This window comes from Dendrobates tinctorius, unplaced genomic scaffold, assembly GCF_039654945.1.
Source record: "Dendrobates tinctorius isolate UK_male_01 unplaced genomic scaffold, ASM3965494v1 ptg000145l, whole genome shotgun sequence".
Taxonomy (NCBI): domain Eukaryota; kingdom Metazoa; phylum Chordata; class Amphibia; order Anura; family Dendrobatidae; genus Dendrobates; species Dendrobates tinctorius.
Genome location: NW_027361812.1, coordinates 8,581,186 through 8,600,644, shown reverse-complemented (window position 1 = coordinate 8,600,644; position 19,459 = coordinate 8,581,186). Strand labels below are relative to the sequence as shown.

Here is a 19,459-nt window from a genome sequence, read left to right as displayed (position 1 = left end):
GAACCTTTGAACCCTTCAGGTGCTACACAACACATGAATTAATGCAAAGTGAAATGAAAAAGATATTCTAATTTTTTCACTAAAATGTTCCTTTAGCCTGAATTTTTTTCACTTTTGCAAGGAATAGTGCAAAAAAATGGACCATATAAATAGTTTCTCCTGAGCACATTGATACCCACATGTAGTCATAAACTTTTATTTGGACAAAGCACAGTGTTCGGAAGGGAAGGAGCACCATTTGAATTTTTGACACAAATAGAAATAGAGTGCGCCATATCACATTTGCAGAGGCCCCTAAGGTGCCTATGTAACAAGGTGGCACGGGGTGGTGGCACCCCGGCCCCTTGCACATGAAAAGGCAGATAAAGTTTTATTGCGTTGATCTAGGGAGCTAGTCTGATTGCCGCATGTGGAGTCGGGAAGGAATTTTTTTCCCCCAATGTGAAGCTTTCTGTTTGCCACATGGGTTTTCTTTGCCTTCCTCTCGATAAACATGTTAGGGCAGGTTAGGATAGGATATGGGTTGAATTAGATGGACTTAAAGTCTTCCTTCAACCTTAATAACTATGTTACTATGTTACTATGTTAAGTCCCAGCCCTGTGGCACGGTTAGTTACCTCTGACACACGGTTGCTCTCCACACTGGAAAGGCATCCTCTGAATGCACCACATGTCACACTTCGGTACCAACAGTGGCAAACTTTTAATAAAGATGAGATAAAGGAGATAACACTTCCTGCGCTTTCCCTATCCAGATATGCAGCATTGCTGGCTTCCATCCGGTTCCTGGAAGCACACAATACTTTGGTGGGCACTTCCACAGTTCCAGTGCCCGTTCCCACTGCCCAGCAGTCCTTGGCAGTAAGTAATTGTCCTCCAGGGGTATATCCTGCTCCCGACAGTGGAGCACGTCCTGCCTCAGGCAAGCCTGCCCAGGCTCTGCTCCAGAAGCAGGAAACTGCTGCTTTTTCAGCCTGCTGGGCCAACCCCCTATCTTTACTTAACCCTTTAACCTTAGCACATGCAATAGACAATATACACAGTACACACAGCCACAACATATTGCATTAATAAAACAGTAATACATAACATTAGCATACAGGTAAACCCTCAGGATACCGCACAGGGCACACATGCTCGGCATAAAGGAGAGAGGAGGCAAATGAGGGTCCCTGCCACCTCCTTACACCTATACAGCAGAAACCCCAAACAAGTCACCCCACTTTTTAAGCTATAGTGAGCATTGTGAAACCACAGGTACTACACAGAATTTGATAACATTAGGTCATCATTTTGAAATGTTCATTATTTTTTTTCAAAAAATGTTGCTTTATCCCCAAAATTTTCACTTTAACAAGAGGAAACTCAAAAAATTGGACCCCACAGTTTGATTGCCACTTTCTTCTGAGCACAGTGATACCACAGATGTAGTAAAGAAGTACTGTCTGGACACACAATGGGGCAATTTAGGGGAGGTAATCTGCTGGATCTGTTTCTATCAAATAAATCATGCAATTTCAGATCTACAGGTCAGGGACCATTTGGGATGCAGAGACCATAATATGGTAAGTTTCAAAGTGACTTTCAATCAAACATTCAAAAGGGAAAATGCAAAAACCTGGAACATTAGGAAAGCTGATTTCAACAATTTAGGGGAAAAGCATAATGATATAGACTAGGACCATCTCATGGTACTTGGAGATACCAACCATAAATGGGGCATGTTTAAGGCTATGCTACTAGAATCCTGTAGAAAACTTATACCATCTGGTAATAAAATGTCCAGGAATAAAAATAAACCACTATGGATTAATTAAGACACTGAAGTTTAATCAGACTAAAATCCTGAAGGCCGAAAATACAGAAATAGCATTTAAGGAGTAAAAAGATCTAAGTAAGAAATGAAAAAATAAATCAAGCTAGCAAAATTATCCACAGAGAAACAAATTGCCAGTGACATTAAAACAAATCCCTAAAAATTTTATAAATATATCAATGCCAAAAAGATAAAAAGGTGGCATAGGCCCCTTAAAAGATGATGATTATAATAACAAGATAATAATAGAAGATAAAGAAAAGGTTGAGATTTTAAACAGGCACTTTTCATCCGTGTTCACCAATGAACTAACTGTTCCAGTGATCATTCAGCAAGGCAAGATCAAAGTTCACAACCTGATATAATTAGTTTAACAAAAGAAGAAGTATGACTGCGTCTGAGCAAATTAAACATTGACAAATTCCACGGCCCAGATGGCATTCATCCATGGATACTGAAGGAATTTAGCTCAGTAATTGACAGACCGCTGTATCTTATATTCTTAGACTCTCAGAGATGAGAGAATGAGAGACACCAGACCCAACAATGCAGATGAGCTGAAGGCTGCTGTCAAAGCAACCTGGGCTTCCATAACACCTCAGCAGTGCCACAGGCTGATTGACTCCATGCCACGCAGCATTGATGCAAAAGGAGCCCCGACCAAGTACTGAGTGCATTTACTGAATATACATTTCAGTTCGCCAACATTTCAGATTTTAAAGTCATTTGTTCAAGCTGGTGTTATAAGGTATTCTAATTTACTGAGGTAATAACTTTTGTGTTTTCATTGGCTGTAAGCCATGTTCATCAACATTAACAGAAATAAATGCTTGAAATAGATCACTCTGTTTGCAATAACTCTATATGATATATGAGGTTCACTTTTTGTGTTGAAGAACTGAAATAAATTACCTTTTTGATGATATTCTAATTTTGTGAGATTCACCTGTACCTCTACAGATAAGCATACAACCTGCAGTAACCACCAAACTGCTGAATGACAAGCTCTACCCTCTCCTACTGTATCCTCACTCATCCCTTGTAGATTGTGAGCCCTCGTGGACAGGGTCTTCTATCCTTCTGTACCAGTCATTACTTTTATTATTTAAGATTACTGTACTTGTTTTTTATTATGAGAAACTGGGTCTGAGCAGAAAAAGTAAATTAATGTGCATGCAAAATGTAATTGCATATGAACACATGACCTTTACACAGAGAAAACCAAAAGCAAAACACAAAACAAATATCCTGGAATAAAAAAGTAAAAAAATATATTGAAAAAATTGCATGAAGGTAGTAATAATAGTAATTATAAGGGTATTTAGTTAACATAATTTTGATCAAAATGTCCCACAAGGGTTGCCGTGACGTGGCGGGATGGCTTCTACATTATTTTGATCAAAATTATGTTAACTAAATACCCTTATTATTACTATTATTACTACCTTCATGCAATTTTTGCAATATTTTTTTTTACTTTTTTATTCCAGGATATTTGTTTTGTGTTTTGCTTTTGGTTTTGTTTTTTATTATGTATACCCCTCCTCACATGTGAAGTGTCATTAAATAAATGGCGTTATAATAACAAATAATATTGATAATAATTATCTGCCGATCCGACCCTCACTTATACTAAAACCCTAGTGAACATTTTGGAAATGGGTAAGGAAAAAGGGCTGATCTCAAACAATGAATTTTAGTATCCTACACCAGAGGCACCAGTAATACCTATGTTCTACACCTTACCAAGAGTCCACAAGGGTTTAAACCCACTCAATGGCCAAGTCCCTTTCACTGAACACCAGAATTTACATTGATAAAATAGTTCATCCATTTGTCACCTCACTTCCTTCATTTGCCATGACCATGACACATCACATCTGCTTACAATGCTTGAGGATGTTACTGTGGAGGATAATACCATCTTGGTGTCATGATCCAGGTTGGATTATGACAGATAAATGCACTAGTGACCTTTTTTTTCCTTAAGCTGTGTGCTTAAAGATAATTTTGCCCCCGGTGGCCATTAGGGTCATTGCACTGTGGTGGTTAAAGTTCTAGTTTTGCCCCCCCGTGGCCGTTAGGGTCATTGCACTCTGGTTACTTCAGTTTAGTGCACGTGATTATGAAGCAGGTGTGATTGCTGGCTCTTACCTATAAAAGAGTTTCAGGTGGTTGCAATCACTGTTGGTGATAGTGGTCATTTCCAACCAACCTTGATGGAGGAAGGAGCTAGAGAGAGTTCCTGGCAGCTCAGTCAGAGTCCTGGTGTGGAAGGAGCTAGAGACAGTTCCTTGCAGCTCCGACAAGGCTTGGTGAAGTAGCAGCGATTCTGGAGGAAAGCTGCATTCTGGTGGTGGACTCTGTTGCTGGGAGCAAGAGCAACAGAGCAAAGCTAAGTGGTGTTATCCCTGTTTGTGACTTCCCTTATGTGTGTTTCAGTGCAGTGGTGGGATTAGTTTCTTCACCGTCCATTCCACTAGAGAGGGCTAGGTGCAGGGCGAGCTAGGGTTTTAGGTTCCAGCTCGGTGACAGGTGCGGAGCCTGTATAGGGACTGTTAGGAGTGTGGAGACTGGCTCAGGGGAGTGCAGAAGGTCTCCACGTCCCCATTCCCTATCGCAGGGCCCTCCATTATATGAGTTTCCCTGGTGTTTCCCCTTATTATTTAAATTCGCCCTGCTGGAGGCAGTGTATCCAGTTGCATGTGTAATTCTGAAATTCGCCTGCTGGAAGCGGTGTATCCGGCTGCACGTTATATTATATAAATTCACTCTACTGGAGGCGGTGTACCCAGGGTCTCATGTGTCAGAGAAATTCGCTCTGCTGGAGGTGGTGTGTCCAGTCACACGTTGACCATCACATTATCACCAACCTAACTTTTTTTTATGCTGAGCCATGGACCCAAGGCAGACCTTTGCCCAAATGCTGCAAATCTTTACTGATGAGATTAGAGGGCTTCATGGTGAGTTGGTGCAGCAGCTGCAGCTGTTGGTGGGCTTTGGGGGTCTGGTTCAGGCACAGGCTCAGCCAGGGGAGCTTGACCCAACTCGTAGAAAATATCCATCTACGTATAGGACATCATGAGGAGTCCTTGTCATGCTACTCTTGGAGGGAATGCCAGTACCTATCATTTTAGGCCTCCCTTGGCTGAAAAAACACAACCCGGTAATAGACTGGTGGGCGAGAGAAGTGGTCAGCTGGGGGCAGTCATGTGAGGGCTGCTGCCTAGGGACTACTGTCTCTGCCATCTCTCTTCAGCCGACCCCTTTCTCTCCAGTGAGAGCAACAGATGTGCTGCAGGAGAGTAGGGGCAAGTCTCAGCCCTCGCCATTAGCCAACCCTGGGAGGTGCAGACCTCGTGGTGGAAGGGGTTGGAGGGTGGTGTACCCCATGGTGAATTGCAGGGGTGTGAGTGTGGTGACACAGGGGGACGCCTCTGTTGTCAGTTCCAGAAAGAGTTCACCGTATTGTGACAAACGAATGTGTTGTAATAAACATTCAGGTCCGGACCTGTGTGTGAACGTGCATGTATGGGTGGCTACCAAAAAACATCCAGTGGAAGTGTGTTGCGGAGTCTTACCAGCTCGAGTTACCCCCAAACATACACATACACAACTCTTTCCCCAGGTCAGCGCTTCGGAGATGTGTGGTGACTCCAGAACATACATTGCCAATACCAGCGGTGCTCATTTGTCATCAACCTGACGTGCAGGTAGTTGCAGGGGTGAACTGTGGATCTGGGCATCCCCACTGTAGGTGGTTCCCTGATGAGGAGCGGTCTTGAGGGTCCGGAGGCCCCTCATTGAGGGAGGGTACTGTCATGATCCAGGTTGGATTATGACAGATAAATGCACTAGTAACCTTTTTTTTTCCTTAAGCTGTGTGCTTAAAGATAGTTTTGCCCCCGATCGCCATTAGGGTCATTGCACTGTGGTGGTTTCAGTTCTAGTTTTGCTCCCGGTGGCGATTAGAGTCATTGCACTCTGGTTACTTCAGTTTAGTGCACGTGATTATGAAGCAGGTGTGATTGCTGGCTCTTACCTATAAAAGAGTTTCAGGTGGTTGCAATCACTGTTGGTGATAGTGGTCATTTCCAACCATCCTTGGTGGAGGAAGGAGCTAGAGAGATTTCCTGGCAGCTCAGTCAGAGTCCTGGTGTGGAAGGAGCTAGAGACAGTTCCTTGCAGCTCTGACAAAGCTTGGTGAAGTAGCAGCGATTCTGGAGGAAAGCTGCATTCTGGTGGTGGACTCTGTGGCTGGGAGCAAGAGCAACAGAGCAAAGCTAAGTGGTGTTATCCCTGTTTGTGACTTCCCTTATGTGTGTTTCAGTGCAGTGGTGGGATTAGTTTCTTCACCGTCCATTTCACTAGAGAGGGCTAGGTGCAGGGCGAGTTAGGGTTCTTAGGTTCCAGCTCGGTGACAGGTGCAGAACCTGTATAGGGACTGTTAGGAGTGTGGAGACTGGCTCAGGGCAGTGCAGGAGGTCTCCACGTCCCCGTTCCCTATCGCAGGGCCCTCCATTGTATGAGTTTCCCTGGTTTTTCTTATTATTATTTAAATTCGCCCTGCTGGAGGCAGTGTATCCAGTTACATGTGTAATTCTGAAATTCGCCTGCTGGAGGCGGTGTATCCGGCTGCACGTTATATTATTTAAATTCTCCCTACTGGAGGCGGTGTATCCAGGGTCACGTGTGTCAGAGAAATTTGCCCCGCTGGAGGCGGTGTGTCCAGTCACACGTTGACCATCACATTTGGCCTCTGTTGATGTGGAGACCCTCTACAGTAGCATCCCATGTAACCCAGGACTCTCGGCAGTAAGAGAATTTCTGAAAAAGACGGCAGTTCAGTGCAGTAAACATAGGTCAGTGGAGGAACTTCTAAAATTCACTTTGACACACAACTACTTATTTGATGGGAGGTACTTCCACCAGCTCAGGGACACGGCAATGGGGAGTCCCAATGCCTACACGTACACCAATCTGTCCCTAGGCTGGTTGGAAGAAATAGTGATCTTCGGAGAGAAAGAAAGATGGTGGCACCCACGCATCAGCCTCTAGGCCAGATATATATCGATTATATCTTGATATTTTGATTTGGCCCAGAGTCTGATTTTAGGCTGTTCGTGAAGGCATTAACAATAAGGCACTCGGTCTTAGATTCACGTTCGAGTACCAGAGATGTCGCATTACATTTCTGGACTTAACAATCACAAAAGAGGATGGAAGTAATGGAATGTGCACAAACCATAAACCTACAGCCACAAACAGCCTTTTAAAGTGGGATAGCCATCATACAGTGGTCTTAAAGAAGGGCATGCCAAAAGGCCAGTTGCTCTGCGTCAAGATATATTGTTCAAAAATTGGTGTTTTCAAAAGGCAGGCTGACGATCTTTATCATAGATTCTGCAATAGGGGTTATCCATGCCAGGTTCTAAACACGTTGTATTCTGAAGCACTTAAAAGAAAAATAAGATCTCTTCTGATAAATCAGAATAAGAAACAAGAAACTAATATTACAAGAATGTTCAGTATCTTTGATAACTGGGCTGACAGAATATACCATACTCAAATCTGTAAGAGACATTGGGGGATTCTATTCAGAGATACTACCGTGAAAGGACTGATTCCATCCTCTCCCAGTATCACATGCAGAAGGGGAAGGTGAATCAGTGATTGTCTTGCCCACAGTCTATATCAGAGACCCCTGAAGCCTGCAACTTAGTTTGATAGAAAACCCTGTGGTTATTATAAATGTGGTAAGTGTTGTATGTTTAAGTGGATGGACATACAGTGGTGTGAAAAAGTGTTTGCCCCTTCTTGATTTCGCATTCTTTTGCATGTTTGTCACACTTAAATGTTTTTGATCATCGAACAAAGTTAAATATTACACAAATATATCAAAAGTAAACACAAAATGCAGTTTTTAAATGAAGGTCTTTATTATTAGGGAAAAATAAATCCAAACCTACAGGGTCCTGTGTGAAAAAGTGATTGTGTCACTCTTAGAAGCAATAACTGCAAACAAGCATTTGTGATAACAACACTTTGGAGGAATTTTGGCCCACTCATCGTTGCAGGATTGTTGTAATTCAGCCACATAACATTGGAGGGTTTTCTGAGCATGAATCATCTTTTCACAGTCATGCCAGACCATCTCAATTGGATTAAGGTCAGGACTTTGACTAGGTCACTCCAAAGTCTTAATTTTGCTTTTCTTAAGCCATTCAGAGGTGGGCTTGGTTTGTTTTGGATCATTGTACTGCTGCATAACCCAAGTGCGCTTCTGCTTGAGGTCATGAACAGATGACCGTACATTCTCCTTCAGGATTTTTTTGGTAGACAACAGAATTCACGGTTCTATTTATCACAGTAGGTCTTCCAACCATTACACTACCATCACCATATTTTACTATTGGTATGTTCTTTTCTGAAATGCTGTGTTACTTCTAAGTCAGATATAAAGAGTCATATATAGAGATGGGCAGACTCCTGGATGTTCGGGTCCGGCGGGTTCGGCCGAACAGTTACAAAAAGTTTGGGTTCAGGTACTTGAACAGTACCCAGATCCAAACCCGAACCTGGAATCCATTCACTTCAATGGGGGGCCCGAACATCCAGTGTTTGCTGTTATGATTGGGTCACCGAGGAGGAAAGCAAGACCAAGCTAAGCCACAGAAAACCAGAGAGGTTGGTAACTAAGCGGATTGCAGACACCTGATCCTATCCACACATCTAGCAGTAGCCGTGAAGCGTACCTACGATGATCCTAGATGCCTCGACACAGCCGGAGAGCTAAATAAGCCTAAAGCAAGAAAGGGGAAATCTAAACTGTCCCAGAGCAGACCCCAAAGGAATAGATAACCCCCAAACATATTGTCGGTGAGACAAGATGAACACACAAACGCAAGTAGGAAAATAGACAGAGCAAACGATGGGGCCCACACTAACTAGACAGGACAGGAAAGGAAAGACACTGTCTGTAATCATGCAAAAAAACCTGCAAAAAATGTCCAACACGTCTGATAGAAAAATACTGAAGTCGCACGACTTCGCCCACTATATCAGCACTCTGGTATATTCTGAAAGCAGAGCAAAAAGAGGCCAATCTAATAAGGGACAAAAACAAACTGGCACAAGCAGTAACACATGGATGGAGATTCAGCACAGCCCCAGCCGGGGCTGGCTGACCACACAAAACTGAAATACACAAAACCAGATCAAATGTGAGCAATAGCAAAAGAACACTTAGCTGAGCATGCAGGGACTGAGCTGGAAACTAAGACCTCAGGAAGCAGGAAAAAGTCACCAGCAGGGATAAAGGGAGTCGGCTGTCTTATATCCAGTCAGAAACCCCAGATCTCCAATCGTCCTCCTCATTATCAGGTGGCAAGCCTCTGTCAATCAGATCAGCTCCATTACCTCCAGTAACCACCAGAGGGAGCCCAGAAAGAGATCTCGGGACCCCTCTGTCAATATAACCAGCTCCACTACCTTCACTAGTAATCAGAGGTAGGCCAGAAGGCGAATTCACAACAGTTTGCCACTCTGTCATGTGCATGACAGCACGGCAAACACCGCTTCTGATCAGCGGTGAAATCATCCCCGCCGGTCAGAGAGCACAGTTCCCATGCTGTCAAAAAACAGCGTGAGTGCTCAGTTGTGATCGGAGGTATAAAGTTTACCTCCAGTCAATGGTGTCAGCTGATGGGACTACTGATCCCATCATCCGACACCTGCAGCCACTAATAACAATGAGAGCAGGAGCGGTAGATGGAAGTATTCATTAGCTGCTCCTGCACTGTAAATAAATAATTAAAAAAATGTTGTGGGTTCCCCTGTATTTTTGATAACCAGCCAGGCAAAACTCACAGCTGGGGGCTACAACCCTCAGCTGTCAGCTTCAACAAGGCTTGTTATCAAGAATAGAGGGGTCCACTCGCTGTTTTTCTTAATTATTTAAATAATTTAAAAAAACGGCATGGGGTCACCCACATTTTTGACAAACACCCTTGATAAAGCAGACAGCTAGGGGCTGGTATACTGAGGTTGGAAAGGGGCCATGGATATTTCCCCCCAGCCTAGAAATAGCCCACAGCTACCCACAAAAGGCACATCTATTAGATGCACCAATTCTGGAGCTTTGCCCGGTTCTTCCCAGTTGCCCTGCATCGGTGGCAAGTGAGGTTAATATTTGGGGGGTTGATGTCACCTTTGTATTGTCAAGTGACACCAAGCTCACGACTTAGTAAAGGAGAGGCATCTATAAGACACATATCCATTACTAATCCTTTATTTTTATGGTAAATAAACATACAGCCAGAATAAAGCCCTTTATTAGAAATAAACCAAAACACAGTTTTCCATTTTTATTTGAAAATTACAAACACAGTTATACTCACCTAATGCCTAATTCCACCAAAACCCTCATCTCCTGTAATACAAGTAAAATAAAAAAGCAACAATATACCATACCTGTCTGTTGTTCTGTCCCATGCCTTAATCTGTGTCTGGGGGATAAAGATTTAAAAAAAAAAACACATTTGAAATGTTGACTCACCAAAACCCTGACTAATGCACTAGCAGGATGCAGCAGACCTCCATTGATAAAGGCTGGGGCAGCACAGGTGCAAACCACTGATGAAAACAGCCAGTAACCCAAGAGGGTCTGAGTGCCTAGTGGAAAAAATGCACACAAATAGGGCTTGCATAGGACATCAGTCACACAGATAAGTGTGGTGCAAAGTGTCTGAACAGCCTATTAATGATGCCCATAGTATTAGCAGGCAGGCTGCTCAGCACTATATATATGAATCACACAGAAAAAACCAAGCCAACATAAAGAGGTCTAGCTGCATCCTGCAAAAATGATAAAAAGTGCAAAATGGAGGGCCACTGTGCCCTCAGTACCAGTCAGTGAGATCAGCAGTGCTAAATGGGAGCGGTTGGGCCGTGCCATGGGTGTGACTAGTTGTGAAATGGGTGTGTTCGGGGCGTGGCATAAAAATTGCCACAGAAGAAAAAAATTCCGGCACTCTCAATTTTTTCTTCCGTATATTACTGGGACTGGTACCCCTCTCTGTGCACCTCCTGGAAATTTATCAGAGTGACGTGTCTTAATTGATTTACTAAAATTTGCCACAGCGCGCACTGCAGCCTATATCCCTTTTTCCCTTCTTCAAAAGTTGGGAGGTATGATGGTGGGCCCCAAGAATAATTTTTCTCTGGTGGGTCCAAGGTACTCCATCCGACGCTGGTATGAACTGTGGCTCTCTGGCCGGCGGGGATGATTTCACCGTCAACCAGAAGCAGTGTTTGCCGCGCGGTCATGCTTTACATGATTGGATGAACATATATCTAATTATATTCAGTAATTTAACCTCCCCTTTCTATCATTTTATATTACTATTACTATAATCCTAGAAAGAAAAAATGTGAAGCTATCTGTTGACGTTGTGCATTCCATTGTGAAGCGCCTATGTCATATCCAACCATGTCATCGCACGTGCATGGTTTGAAATCTAGAAATTAAAAAATATGATGATATTTGTTGATTTTGTGCATTCCAGTGTGGAGCTCTTACATCATATCCAACTAAGCCATTGTGCACTTGTGCTTTGAATATTGGTCTGTGCTCCAGCCTGGAAATCAAGCGTTACTTCCGAATGCGGCATCACGCATGTGCGTGATGAATGTGATTATCATAATCAGACTGATTTTCTTGGATGAGGGAAAATACAGTTGTGTGCCCTTAGCATTAATCTGACAGAAAATAAATCTGCATGCATCAGTATGAAATCAAAGGCATGATTTTACACAAAATGGTGCTTTAGACTGAGTCATGCACATTAGACCAGTCTTGTTCATTTTTTTCCACCCCTTCTTTAAAGAGCCATAACCATTTTATTTTATGTTTACTTAGTCATATGTGGGCTTGTTATTTTTTATGGGAAAATCTGTATATTAATATTACACTATTCATTTTACCATATAAAATACTGAAAAATTGGAAAAAACTCCAAGAAGGGTAAAATGATTAAAAAATGCAATTCCGCCATGGTTTTTTGGGTTTTATTCTTACAGCGTTCAATGTGCTGTACACCGATACCAAACATTTGTACTTATTTATATTTTAGTGGTTAGGTTGGTTGGAAAAATTTCCAAAATTTGCAAAACAAAAATGTGTGGTGCTATTTTCTGAGACAAGTAACTTTTTTGGTTTTACTTATTGTTTTAATCCATCTAGAGGACTTGCATAAGAGATTACTTGATTGGATTGTAGGTATCATATCACTCCACGATGGCTGATCAAAAAAGGAATCGCGAAGTTTGTCAGATGAGAGGTAATTAGCAAGGCTCCCATGAAGTGGTCATTGAGTATTGATCTAGCTACTGGACTGGGGACCTGCAAATAGATTCTCCCCCTAAGCATGATTATTTAGATACCAATATTAGTGATTGAGAGTGGTGTCTAAATGGCTAAACAACAGTGGTTAGATTTATCTCCAGTTGCGGTTGTTAAAGTCAGGTGTCGGCTGTATAACGCAGCCATTACTTTCCGTTTATGAAGCCAACTCCATACACTGGATCCCTACATAGAACACACTGGTACACCCTACCTTGGAAATTATTTAAAATATTGTTTCAGTATAGACATTGGTAGCATATTGGTAGTATATATAATTGGTTTCTGATTAGTAGGGGTCCAGTCACTTTGGCCATTCTGAGCAACACTGTCACTGTTGTATGGAATGTGGCACTTGGACCCTTCTGATCAGACAATGGTGGCTTAGTTTAGCAATGTTGTCTACAATGTTTATCTCGAGACAACCTATGTAAGAAAATATGGAGTCATTACTGTAAAATATGAAATACTGTTCTACATTAAACATGCATTCAGTTGGTTCAGAAAATAAGGCATACGTAAATGCCCTGTTCATTCAGACAAGCGTAGCATCACTCCATGTACAGCAGCATTTTATGCCTTCACATGATCATCCTCAGTTAGCTCTGCTTCACGTAACAGGACAGCATCATTGTTTTAATAAGATATGCTAAAAACTAATAAAAGTGTAGCAGCTTTGAAAATACACGCTGATGATTGTTTTATTTTCTATGAAAGAAGGAGGAACCAATGTCACCAAGCTAGAGTCATAGATAGTAATAGCCAGGTCTTTATTAGAGACTACACCCACTTTAGGTATATAAGGGATGGAACAATTGTCAGTTCCATAGCACAGCTTGGGTGAGCATCACTTGTACATTGAATCCTTTGCAAATCATCTACCTGAGAAGAACCATCATGTCTCATCACTCCATCCTTGCCTCCTCTGGACACAAGCACTTCAGCTCCTGTTCTGTTGCTTTACCCAAACATTCCAGCTCCCACAGCATCTTATCCCACTCTTCTAAACATATGGGCCATGGACACAAGAAACAACACTGTTTCAGCAGTGCAAGTGCCCATAATATTGGATCCAAGGGACACAAGATCTCAGTTGGAAGTTTCCATTCAGGGAAGAGTGGACATGGATCTGGGTTTGGCATCGGTGGCAGTGGTCATGGATTTGGAGGATCTGGTTTTGGAGGAATCACCTCTGTTACTGTCAACCAGGGTCTCCTGGCTCCCCTGAACTTGGAGATTGACTCAAACATACAGAGAGTGAGGACTGAAGAGAAGAATCAGATCAAAGGTCTCAACAATAAGTTTGCTTCTTTTATTGACAAGGTGAGTAACAATTCATTATTGAAAAGTTATTTAGTTAAGGTGAGCATTTAAAGAAGGGAAGCAGGGACTAAGGAAAACCATATGCAGATTAGTACGGAATTTATTAAAAGACAGGAAACACAGTTGTCAATAGTACAGTGATATAATCAAAAGTGGGGTACGGCAAGGATCTGTACTAAGGTGTGTGAATGGGCAGATACTTGGCAAATGAGATTTAATGTTGATTAATATGGAGTAATGCACCTAGGACCAATTAATCCTACTGCTACATATACATTAATGGGAGTTTACTGGGAACTACAGAACAGGAGAAGGACTTGGGTATTCTGATTACAAGTAAGCAGATCAGCATTACTCAATGTCATGCAGCAGCTGCAAAAGCTAACAAGATTTTAGGATGTATAAAAAGAGAGATAAAATCTCGCAATCCCAACTTATTGTTTCTCCTTTATAAATCACTGGTGAGGCCACATCTAGAATATGGGATTCAGTTTTGGGCTCCACATTTTAAAATGGAAATTCAGAAGTTAGAGGCAGTTCAAAGGCGGGCAACTAGATTATTACAAGGGATGGAAGGCCTCTCATATGATCAGAGATTGGACAAGTTGGGCTTGTTTAGCTTGGAAAAAAGATGCCTCAGAGGAGATTTCATTTATATGTATAAATACATGTGTGGTCAGAACAAAGGACTGGCACATGATTCCTTCCAAAGACCACACTAATGACCAGGGGCCACTCATTAAAAGTGAAAAAGGCAATTCTGGCAGGAAAGGCTTCTTTACAGCTAGAGCAATTAGACTGTGGAATGCCAACCACAAAAAGTAGTAATGGCAGACACTATGACAGTTTCTACAAAAGGGCTGGATGATTTCCTCAGTACACATAACATTGTGGGATATAGATAATTCAGCAACAAAAAATGTATCATTGGTGGAGAAACACGGAACATAAAGGACCTAGGTCTTTTTTCCACCTATGTAACTATGATGAAATTAATTCAAATCTGTGATATGCTAATTGTTACTTGGAGATCTAGGCAGATAATTGCCATTAAACTTTCTTAGTAAAAAGCAAAAATGCATTTTAACAGGTGAGATTTCTGGAGCAACAGAACAAGATGCTGGAGACCAAATGGGCTTTTCTTCAAGAACAGAAAACAGCCAGGTGTCAGATTGAACCTCTATTTGAGGCTTTTATCAGTAACCTCAGGAGGCAACTGGAGAACCTGGAATGTGAGAGGGCTCGTTTGGATGCAGAAAGGAACAGTATGGAAGGAACTGTGGAAGAACTGAAGAGACGGTAACGGCATAATTGCCTTCTTTGATTATCTTAAATGTTAAAGATAGGACAACTCCTTTATGCCATATCTGAGTAATATAGCATAATTGTCCGATAGATAAGAGTCATACTGGGATTTTTAGTTGTCTTGAGAACAGGGTCCCATCGCATGCAGTAGGGAATGGAGAGCTTTCCATTATCTTAACCAATGTTAACTTCAGCTTCGTCGTCTCTTGGCATAGGTCAAATGAAAGTAATAAGTTGCAATAAGGAATCACACTGTAAGCAGTACTTTATGAACTGGAATATTAATTAGCTATGCTATTGAGAAGTTGTAAAACCACTCAAAATCACAGAACTAAACAGACTCTAAATGGTGAACTTCTGTAGAGCAGTTTTACTGGCTTTATCTTCAAGTTATAAACAGTCCTAGAATATTTCAACATGTGTTCTTGGTCCAGGGAATTTTCTGAAGGTACACCTGAATAATGCCAACCCAAGACCATCTTTTGATATTAAATTTAGAGTTCTTCACTCTCAGTAAATCCAACAAAGTAATGTTCCTGATATATCCTCAAGCTTCAGAAAGTATAGTTATGGTTTTTCATACCATAATATTTCTATAATTACTATTATTTAACTCAGACAGTACCCAAGCGCAGGTTAACTTTATATTACTGCAGTGGTTTATAAGTAAGAACTATTTTATTTCTATACATTTCTACAGTAAATCTAAACTTTTGTCTTTGTAAAGATACGAGGAGGAAGTCAACAGACGTACCGCTGCTGAGAATGAATTTGTATCTCTGAAGAGAGTAAGTGGTGGAAAGGACTTATAATGTATTTACAGTTTTGGTGAGCAAGCACTATATACTGTATATTGACGTTGCATGTCACAGTATATATGATGTGACATGCTATTCATAGTTTTTCTGTGCATGGATGCTGGTGGACCTCTGTTTTTTTGCTTCAATCTGTTGCCTGGAAGGGAAATTTGGGCCCACTGACTGTGCATCCTGATGAACATTTTTATCAAAGCTGTTCCATATTTCTAGATTACATACCGTATATCTTAATGTTGATGTTCATATATATTTCTTGTTTCGGGTTGTAGGATGTTGATGCCGCTTTCATGAACAAAGCTGAACTCCAAGCTAAGGCCGACTCTCTTTCTGATGAGATCAACTTCCTGAGGACTCTCTACGATGCGGTAACATTTCTAATACTTTCAAAATCACAAAAATGAATGATTTTATTACAGTAAATGGTAATGTTATTATGTATTACTCTTCAGGAAATCAGTCAGCTCCAGGCTCAGATCTCAGACACCTCAGTGGTTGTGTCCATGGACAACAGCCGAGACCTGGACATGGACAGCATCATCGCGGAGGTCAGAGCCCAATATGAGGAGATAGCCAACAGGAGCAGAGCTGAGGCCGAAGCCATGTACCAGTCAAGGGTAAGGTTGATAAATTTTGTATCATGACGCTGGTAAATTCATTTCATGTTCAGTGAGATATCAGACTTTTTTTTTCTGTGTCTGCAGTTTGAGGACTTGCGTATGGCAGCTGGAAGAAATGGCAATGATCTGCAGAACAGTAGGAATGAAATCGCTGAACTCAACAGATCAATCCAGAGACTCAAAGGAGAGATTGAATGTGCAAAAGCCCAGGTATGACTAGCAACAATCCAATAATACCTATTTTTATTTTTTATGGTCATTGCAAGTGTCAAATATATTTTTTATAGCTTGGAGGCTATGCCAGGTTCAGATACAAATAAAGAATATTATCAATACATGAAGCATTATATCTGAAAAACAACATTTTACTGTGTAGTACTGTACATACTGTAGATAAAGAACCAATTTATGCTTTTGTTTCTAGCGTGCTGCCCTGGAAGCTGCCATCGCAGAGGCTGAGGAACGTGGTGAAGCTGCTGTCCGAGATGCCAAGAACAAACTGGCTGAACTGGAGTCTGCCCTACAGAAGGCCAAGCAGGACATGGCTCGACAACTGAGAGAATACCAGGAGTTGATGAACGTCAAACTGGCTCTGGATATTGAGATCGCCACTTACAAGAAAATGCTGGAAGGAGAAGAATGCAGGTAAGTTTAATGGTTGCACACAAATTACCATGCTATATAGTAGGAGGCCTATGATGATGCCATAATATAAGCCAAATTTATAACATCAAAATCTTTGAATAGTCACAAAAGATCACCAAGAATAGTATATAATGTAATATAAAAAAATATATCAAAATGACATTACACATTATTGATCTCACCTATCTGGGATCGAGATTGGATTACTTTGGGAGTTCCTTGAATCTTTTTATCATATGTAATATATTATTGAAATCAATATATATAATTTACATATGTGTCTAACATATAACATATTTATTTAAAATTGTAAAAGTAAATCAATGTGTCTTACAAAAAATCTTTCCTAGTGTCGCATCTTACTGAATTCATTATATTCTTTCCCATATATTTTTCAGACTTGCTTCAGATGGCCATGTTAATATTTGTAAGTATCAATATTAAGATTAGCTACCTCTCTGTGAACTAAGCATGTGCATTATATGTCCATGTGAAGTCAATAGCTGTAATTCCAGGTGAAAGATGTTGCTGTCTATACATAGATACATACGTACATGTAATGCATGGGAAGGTTGGTCTTGCCAGAGCAAAAGTTGGCTCTTAGAGTAGAGGCCTGAAGGAGAGACCCCATCTGTTATACTAAATTCTCTTATTTGGCTTCCTGATACCCTAAAATATATAGATATAAAGGGAAATGAAGTTTTATTTCTCTGTATAAGTAACTGAAGACATTATCAGAATATATTTACTATTGTGTTTTCATCTATGGATTGAAACTTGTGTCACATTTGGACGTTATCCCCTATCCATGTGATAATGGATAACTTTCTGATTGTTGGGTGTCTCACCAACGGGTCCCACACAAGTCCTGGGAACGTGGTTCTGAAGAGCCTTGTCAAAATGCACAGGAGATCAACCCTATTCATATCCATTCATTCTTTATGGGACTGACCGAGATAGCAGCACTCGGCAGTCCCATAGACAATGAATGGTGTGGAGGTGCACCTTCTTGACCCTCACTTTGTTGAGATGGGAATAACCAAAGCCCTATTATAAGAAGTTGCTTATCCTATAACTAGATGATAACTCCCAAATTTTGCACAAACTAATAGAAATCACATTGCTGTCTTAGTAAGTAATGGCATAATGCTGGAACATGCAATGAATTAGTGATTTCATGGGGTCTGACATCTAGAAAGCCAACAGATCTTGATATCTTGATATTGAAGGGGTTCATATTATAATAAACTATGTGACAAATGCTTCCCCTGTTATTGTGTAGCTATACTATATGTGTCTGGTGCTACATGCTACTTTTATTTGTGGTTGAAATATATTGTTTTGTCACCATGATTGATCGAGGATCTTATCTTCTAAGCTTTGACCAATCTATTTCTGTCATATTTTTCAGCCGTTCTTCACTCCAGCACTGGTGGAAAGCATCACTCAGGAGGAAAGTCCCATGGTGGAAGTGGACATCATCATCATCACCATCATCATAAAGGAGGATTTAGCTCCAGCAGCCACATCTCTGTTGGCAAGCATCACTCTAGCCATGGCCATGGCCATGACCATGGACATGGACATGGTCATGGACATGGACATGATCATGGACATGGACATCACTGCTAAAGTGGACAACAAATTACATGTTTGCGCAGTGAGGAAGCTGTAATATATATGCAGCTGCTTTCTATGTGTATATTTGCAACTAGTCTGCTAATCTAGCCTTATCAAATGAATGCATTACCTTGTATGTAATACTGCATATTGCTTTAATAAACTGCGTTGCTTGTTCACCTCTTAAAATCTACTACTTTTTCAAATGTGCACTTTTCAGAAGGTAGAAAATGTTGTTCTCCAAGAGAAAAGTCAAATTTGGACTTAAAAATTTAAACAAAGAATTAAAAATCCCCAACATATAAGAATTTCCAATTAAGAATTGCCTTCTTTAACTACTTCTGGACTTCCCAAAGACTTTTTAATTCTAGAAAGTCACTTTAAAATAGAGTAACTGCAAAGGATCTGGATCTGGGGTAATATACCAGCCCCAGTTACAGGGGAAATCTGATTAACAAAAAAGTAATTAAATATTGAAATGTCCTCCAAAGCTCTTGTAGGACATTATGGAGGACACAATATGTGAAATAAATGAAAGGTAAAAAAAAAAAAATTAATTAAAATAAGCTAAAACTAAAAGAAAGTAAACAAAGAAAAGGCTTCTGCAATCCAATTTATTAGTATTCCTGCCCCTTCAGACAAAAAAAGTTTGATATTTTAGTCATTCTTAGTGGTCGTAGAATAAAAAAAAATGAAAGCAGGCACATATTTCCTTTACTTTCCCACTGACATTGCCCAATATCTTGCAAACAATACAAAATAAAGTATGAAAATTGCATAAAATTTAAACAAAAGAAACTGATAGAACAGTTTACCGATATCTGGATGTATGAAAACATGAGCTTGGTCAAGAACATGGAGTAAAAAGCCAGATATTGGTTAAACAGAAGCACTTTGTATGGCCATCACTTCT

General features: G+C 40.8%; 1 protein-coding gene across 1 annotated transcript; it reads left to right on the top strand.

The window, feature by feature from the left end:
• The first annotated feature begins 13,115 nt into the window (after positions 1-13,115).
• On the top strand, positions 13,116-16,930 carry LOC141049524 (keratin, type II cytoskeletal cochleal-like). Its single transcript, XM_073546068.1, has 7 exons — positions 13,116-13,541; positions 14,632-14,840; positions 15,574-15,634; positions 15,934-16,029; positions 16,114-16,278; positions 16,366-16,491; positions 16,706-16,930. Exons 1-7 carry the CDS (start codon positions 13,116-13,118, stop codon positions 16,928-16,930), a joined length of 1,308 nt encoding a protein of 435 aa, XP_073402169.1.
• The last annotated feature ends 2,529 nt before the right edge of the window (positions 16,931-19,459 follow it).